The sequence below is a fragment of the Carassius auratus genome, unplaced genomic scaffold, assembly GCF_003368295.1.
Source record: "Carassius auratus strain Wakin unplaced genomic scaffold, ASM336829v1 scaf_tig00008237, whole genome shotgun sequence".
NCBI lineage: Eukaryota > Metazoa > Chordata > Actinopteri > Cypriniformes > Cyprinidae > Carassius > Carassius auratus.
The window spans coordinates 16,744-24,437 of record NW_020523922.1 but is presented as its reverse complement, the minus strand read 5'-3'; the positions used below and the strand labels follow the sequence as shown (position 1 = coordinate 24,437).

The 7,694-nt window shown below is 36.5% G+C and overlaps 1 protein-coding gene across 1 annotated transcript; it reads right to left on the bottom strand.

Moving 5' to 3' along the window:
- Window positions 1-1,477: 1,477 nt before the first annotated feature.
- LOC113071829 (potassium channel subfamily K member 10-like) lies at window positions 1,478-7,452 on the bottom strand. Its single transcript, XM_026245136.1, has 5 exons — window positions 7,287-7,452; window positions 5,786-5,946; window positions 3,836-4,028; window positions 2,303-2,445; window positions 1,478-2,134 (listed from the first exon to the last, which is right to left on the bottom strand). The coding sequence occupies exons 1-5, from the start codon at window positions 7,450-7,452 to the stop codon at window positions 1,478-1,480; spliced, it is 1,320 nt and encodes a 439-aa protein (XP_026100921.1).
- Between the last annotated feature and the right edge of the window lie 242 nt (window positions 7,453-7,694).

Genomic DNA, 7,694 nt, shown 5'->3' with positions numbered 1-7,694 from the left:
GCTCCCAGGCGATTAGCACAATATTGTTTAGTGGTGTCTCAAAAGTCTATCCCAGAAACATTCTAGAAAAGAAGAGATGAAAATCATAAACTGAACACAGAAACTTGTAAAAAGTGCAAGGTTTTTTGGCAAAAAAAGAGTAACATTTCCCTGTCAATCCTAAATGGAACTGCATCCTATACTTTCATAAAGCTATCACATAAGTATGCCATATTTCTTTCATTCACATACAGAATGTCTAGTAGACTTCAAACGAGTCAAGATTTTACCCTGATCATTCACAAATCAACGTAACATTGTGAATATGCTATTATTTTGTGTAATCAGCACCATCAGTCAATTAAATAAAGGTGCAATAAGCGATTTCTGATTTCTGAAACTCTTGATATTTGAAATATCAAAACAAAAACACAGGCCTCTACCCAAAAGGATCACATACTATCTTGTTAACTTGGCCATGCTATGCAACAGGCACCTCCCCCATCATAAGTGGACACACCCCTTACTGGTGATAGGCTACAAGATATTTTTTAGATTAGATTCAACTTCTCCGAAATCGCTTACTTGACATTGGCTTAAACAGACAGTACACCCAAAAATGGCATCAACATGTGTCGTTTTGTATCTTACTGACTTCAGATAAATAGACAAAACCCATTTTTGGGGTAAACTGTCCATTTAAATGAAATAAATGGATATGTTCAGTTGTTTGTGATTAAACTCTACTAGATATTCTAGCTTAAATGACATCTACCATGACTTTCTACCTTATGGCTTCTCTTTTGTCCCATTGTCCTATCATTTCAAACTATGAAAACAGTACTGTGAAGCAACAGCTTTAGATATTTCATGAGAGCACAGAAAATTGTATGTCAGACATACCGTACAATTTGACAGTTACACTAGGACTACAAGCCCTGAGATTTCATAGGTTAACTTCATGAATCTGGATCACATATTGATGCGAACGACTTGTTTTACAAGACAGTTGAGCTCCGTGCATATACGACGTGTCACCAATTTAACATGGGTTCTTCATATTCAAAGAATTTTAGAATCTTTGATCATAGGGGATTCAAGTCTCAAGGTAGGTTTCTTCATTTCGAATGGGTGGGAGATCTTGACAGACATTGTTTTTAAGCAGTTATGTTTTTTGACAAATGTACTTGACAAGTACAGTCTGGCAGACATAACACTGAAAGTGAAGCAGTGAAACAAACAGCCAATGTAGCTTGCTACGAATTTTGTCCAGGACGTTGGGAGAGATTCTTTCAAACTTATACAAGCATTTTTTAGTGGTCTGAAGAAAAGAACTAGCTGTCTTCCAGTGCTACTGTCGCCATATTTCTGTTATCAAGTTATCAGGACACAGTGAACAGTTAAATGAACAGCAGAAATTGAGATTATCACATCCCAGCTCAGGGTAAGGGCTAAACAAGGCACTTTAGGCATATGTTATTTTCTTACACGGTTACTTCTAGGGTTCAATCTGCAAATGGAACTCTTTTTCTTCAAGTTTTGTCTCGTTTTCTTCCTCTTTGGTCTGTGGCGGTAGAGGCATGAATCCGTTTTGTCTATTAGGGCTCTCCACAAAGAGAGGTAAGTCGGTCAGACTGGTGTTGACCTCTTTTTCAAGCTCCGCGTCCTCGGCCTCTTTCTTCTCCTCATCCATTGTAGGAGTATTACAGGAGAAGGAATCTAAGGCTTTCCGACCGTCGTCTGGGATGTTTTTCCTCAACTCTTTGTTCCTGTTCCGTTTGGCTAGTTTTGTGACTGAACCAAGGCGATTGAAAAGGTTATCTTCAGAGTACGCCTGGCTGGGGTCGCTCCGCCGATGCTCATTCTGCTCAACTCGTAGACGCAGGTTGTTGAGCTTTGTGTCGATGCTCTCCTGGGAGGATGTTTTGTAATTGGTGGTGTCCAAGCTGTTGAAGGCAGCTCGACGTTCAGGGGACAGCATGTCTAGGGAATGGGCCCGCTGGTCGAAACCTAGCTGCCTGCGCTCCATGCTGCGAATGGTGGCGGCCCTTTGCAGTTTGTCGTGAACTTCCACGCTGAGTCGGCGTCTGGTCTCACGGAGTTCTGCGCGGACATTGGCCTTCCATTCCGCGGCGTGAGCCTTAATTTCACCCACCTTCAGCAAGATGACAATGGTATACAGTATATATATATATATATATATAAACAACCATATTAGTAAATTAATCAAATAGTGTCATGTCATTGACCATTACATCATATTTGGAAGTATAAACATTTAGCAGGATTAACCCAGGTAATGCAATGCAAACAAAAGTCTCACCTCCATTTTCGTCTTCTTAGAAAGCACCCTGAGCCAGTCTCCAATCATGCTCAGAACTGCAGCAAAGTAAGCCAGTCCAACCAGGATCCAGAACCACACCAGTGGTCTGTACCATTTACGATACTCTATTCTTCTGTTGCCTCCTGGAAGAGATGTATAAATGACACTTTCATTTCAGAGGTTGGGAGCATTTGATTGTCTTTTAAATCTACAACCACACGCTTTTTGAGGCATTCATCAAAACCTCCTGCCAAAGACATGTAAGCTATTTCCTGAGAACAGCAATCAGACTAGCTCAGTTTTTCTTGACAATTTATGGTGTCTGCAAGTATTTCAAAAGAAATACAATGAATAGCTTTTATATGGACTTTATTTTTATCAAGTACTAAATTGAAACAAAGTCTATAAAGGAATCCATTCAGCTGCGCAGGTAAAGTTCTTTGCCTCTGAGATCTGTCTACCAAAGCAAATCAAAAGCCACTGAACCTGTTCCCTAAAAGGGATCCACAACAGACTAAATGTAAAATGATCAAATCATACATGTTTATATATATATATATATATATATATATATATATATATATATATATATATATATATAATTATTATTATTATTATTATTATTATTTTTCTTCTGGCTCATTTGTGTGACCTTCCTCATTTGCTTATTCCCCAAATGGCCTGTATAGATTGGTTTCACACTTGTCTCTGACCTAAACTTTTAATCTTAAAATATTAAACACCTTCAGAAATGTTTGATGGATGGATAGATGGATCGAATGAATGAAGGAAGGAAGGAAGGAAGGAAAGAAGGAAGGAAAGAAGGAAAAAAGGAAGGAATGATAGATGGATGGATGGATGGATGGATGGAAGAAAGGAAGGAAGGATAGATTGAAGGAAGGAAGGATGGAAGGAAGGAAAAAAGTAAGGAAGGATGGATGGATGGATGGATGGATGAACAGAAGGAAGGAAGGATGGATGGATGGATGGATGAAAGAAAGGAAGGAAGGATAGATGGAAGGAAGGAAGGATGGTAGGAAGGATATGGAGTATGGAGTATGGAGGGAGGGAAGGAAGGAAGGAAGGAAGGAAGGAAGGAAGGAAGGAAGGAAGGAAGAAAAATCTAAAATAAATGTTTATTTCATGTAAATGATTTCACTTTAAAAGCTATGAATATCCAGTTTTGTTTAAAATTTAGTTTGCTTAGTTACTAAAGAGACAATTCCATTATTGAACGCATGGGATGAAATATGAAATGTTAAAAGTGAACAAAATATTGAAACAGGCATTAGTATAACAGGAATTCGCCATTTTATTCATACATTTATTTATACATTAATTTAATTTAATTTAATTTAATTTAATTTAATTTAATTTAATTTAATTTAATTTAATTTAATTTAATTTAATTTAATTTAATTTAATTTAACTTAATTTAATTTAACTTAATATATAAATACATATAAAAATCACAGAAGTGCTTTCCCGCATTAATCCTAAATTCAAAAATCTAAAACTAAATTCTGTCCGTACCTGCAACATAATCTCCGATCCCAACAGTTGTGAGTGTGATGACCACGAAATAAATCGCCTCCAGCCCGGTCCATCCTTCAATGTGCTTGAAGATGATGGCTGGTATGGTGACGAAGAGAATGCAGCCAGCCAAGATGAAGAGCAATGTAGAGGCCACTCGAATCTTGGTCTGGCTTATTTGATTGTGTTTGCGCTGGTGGGGGTGAAAGAGAAAAAAAAAACAATATCAACATGAAAGATCGTACAAGAGCCATTCTTAGTCACGCAAACAGCACGACTTCATTGCCACCAGCGGCTACATGTGGCATGAGAAGACATTTCGTGACTTTGTGAAGGTGGCATGTGTTCATTAGGTCTCTGATGGGCCTAATAATGGTCTGAATGAGATTGATTAGCCCTAATGAGGTGTGATCTCAGCCCGTACTGCAGATGCCACTGCCACAGCATGCTGGAGCCTCAGTTCTGTGTTTATTTACTAGGCGTTTACCTCTGCTGTGCAGGATCTGACTTACCTACCACAAACAAGAGCTGCTATCTTCATGACTAATGCCACCCAGGACGTCAGGAAAAGAAGTGACCTTGCATAGTCTAATATGATAAACCTAACACTTGAAATTCTAATTGCCATGGTAAACATTTTTATAGGAACATTTAGCATTAAAATACATTGTTGGTTTGGTTTGTTTGGAATCAGCATAGCAGTGTTTTACAGGTGCATACATTACCGTTCAAATGTTTTCGGTAGGAACAATTTTTTAAGAATATTTTAATGTTAACAAAATTGCATTCATTTGATCAAAAAACACAGCAATGAGATATTATTCCTGTTATTCTAATTTTTAGCTGCCATTACAGAGTCACATGACGTTTCAGAAATCTGATTTTTGTTTTTTAGAGTTATTTAATTTAATGCATCCTTACTGAATAACTTAAAAAAAAAAATAATAATAATAATCTAGCCCTAAGCAAGACTGCATGACTTGTGGTACTGCATGCAGTGTCACCCAAACATCACCCCATGCTCATTAGAAATATGTGTTTGTGGAGACATTTCTGCAAAAGTTTCTGCAAATGTTTCTGCGACGTTTCTACTTCAAATGTCTGGGGAGTATTGCTAAAAGGCTAATGCTCTGTCGTGTTTTCATGACGTTTTTGATGATGCAACCATGCTATTTTAACTAACTTAAACACAGATTTTAGCTCTTCACTTCACAAGTGCATCGCTGATATCGCTAATGCTGCCGAGCAAACCTATTGCATTAGAAAACGAGAAAGCTGTATACGTAATGCTAACATTCAAAAGTGTTCGTTTTCAAAGCTTGCAGCATGTTAAAAAGTCATAATATTCTGCAAGAACCTGTGCGAAAATTGGACTCTGGACTAATAAATCATACTTTGTTTAAAAAGGAATAAAAGTTGTCTGAGTTTTACTGCCTATAGTGTTCATTTCAACTAGAATCTGCAGTGATTCCTCCATATAGGTAAATGTTTTTGAGTTTTGTAGAAATGTACATAAAGGAACATGCTACCAATGAGCCTGGATGAAACATATTTGTACTCTTAGGGTACATTTATTGACAACAATGTACTAAAAATGAAAAACTTTTTCCTAATTGGTGATTTCTATTTTATTGATTTTTTTTTAAAACACCACACACATGTGCATCCTACGCATATGCACAGTATCACCATGTTTACACATTCGCATTTGTTTACACAAAGTCTGTAATGGGATTGTTTTTTAAGATTTGTGTTTTCAAGCCGCTCAAACAGTTGTTGTCATGTAAATGAGTGGCCAGAATACTTAAAAACATGTTTCGTTTTAAGTTGAAAACAGCCTTTACAAGCGTACTTTCCCACAGAGCCCATTAAACAGATCGTACTGTACATCTATCCATCACAGCTGTGTTTTCAATAACCCTAGTTTCAATAACCCAATGGTCCACTTACCCTGAACATTTTCTCCACTTTAGCAATGCTCTTCACAAAAATAGTCCCTAGTTGATCACCAACACCAGCCAGAAGAAAGCCAAAGAGTGGGATGCCAAAAATTGCATAAAGGATGCAGAAAATCTTTCCTCCCTCTGTGCTTGGAGAGATGTTGCCGTACCCTTATAAGAGAGCAATGGTATAAATTAAGATTCAACTGAAAGGCAAACTTACCACTATACTGTATATTCAAAATGACAAATGAAAGAATGTCATATGATATACTGGTAAGGGAATGTTATTGGATAATTACATGGAAATTTATTTCAACGTCAATTCAGAGTAGACAAAATCAAATGAAAAAATCATAAATGTGTTCAAATTTTGCTATGTAAAAATTCATACTACAATCAGTCTGTTAATTCCAATGCAGCCTAGTCAGAAATACTCTGTAGGTTTAAAGGGAATTGTAGGATATTACCTACTATGGTCCCCACGGATCCAAAATGTGTCTACTGAGAGCATGTTCGAAGGTTTGCCAACTGAAGTGTAAAAACTAATCTTGTTTAAACCTTTGTCCATTGCCTGCTGTATGGCTGAGCCAATGAGAAATGACATTGAGAGTACTGTCAGCATTTAGATACTGAATTGTATTGCACAACAGCTTCTTTAAGTAATTAATCACAGGCCCTGGCAGGTAACACAGCGGGTAGCTTATGGACTTCAAATGAATTACATCAAACTTCCAGTGGAATGTGCCATATAACTGCAAGTAGTGAATTAATGCCTTGTATTTTCACCACAGAGTGAAAAATAAATAAAAAGGCTTTTTACCTGGCAGTTTAAAAGTTATATCTCACAATTCTGACTTTTTATCCTACAATTCTGAGCATAAACTAAAAATAAAAATTATATATATATATATATATATATATATATATGTGTGTGTGTGTGTGTGTGTGTGTGTGTGTGTGTGTTTCAAGATATAGAACTTTCAATTTAAGTATTTTTGTGTTTTAATGTTTGTGTGTTTCAACGTGCAAGAAGTCAAAATTGTGAAATCGAAATGTGCAATTGTGAGAAAAAAAAGTCAGAATAGTGTTTTGTGTTTCTGCCAGGGAACTACAGATAATAATAATAATTGCAACTTCAAGTTAATATCTTGCAATTGTGAGTTCACATTTCAACTTTTCTTTTCCATTTATGGCTTTGATTATTTGATTTATTTCCTTACTGGGACTATAAAATGTGTCTAAAAATCAATGAATCGCCACATAAGCATCAGTAGTTTCATTTGGATTGACATTTGAAGCAAGCACATTTTCACACATTGAATATAAATGGTGCTGAAGGAGAAAATGATTGATTGGTAGTGTTAGGGGTCAGGCATATTGACTGCAACTAAGACTATAAATGTTTGACACAAGCAAATCCCTTGTATTTGGCTTGAGCTATACATATTAATGTGGGGTGGAGAGGTCTAGAAATGTATTCATAATATCCAGAGATGTATAGGTGCTACCTATTGTGGTTATCACAGTTCCAGCGAAGAAAAAGGAGCTCCCCAAGTCCCAGTGACTGGAGTTGTATGATGTGTCTCCGATAGGACTGACACCAGCATTCACTGCATCTACAGAGTGCTGGGAAAAGATAAGACTGGAGTAAAGTTCATTGTATGAGAAGCACATATTCCATTTGATTAATAGTCCATTCCAGTGACGGATCATTTAATGTGGGAATGAAAATCTAAACTGATATCAGGCCAAAATAAACAAATAATTTCAACATCGAATTGGACTGAAAATCTAAAAGCCATACTGACAGTGAATGCAATTTGAAATGAAGTATTACTTAAAAGGCAGAAAAAAAAGTATTTGGTGTACTGTTATTTCAAAACCACTGTGTATCACATAAATAATAAATCCATATA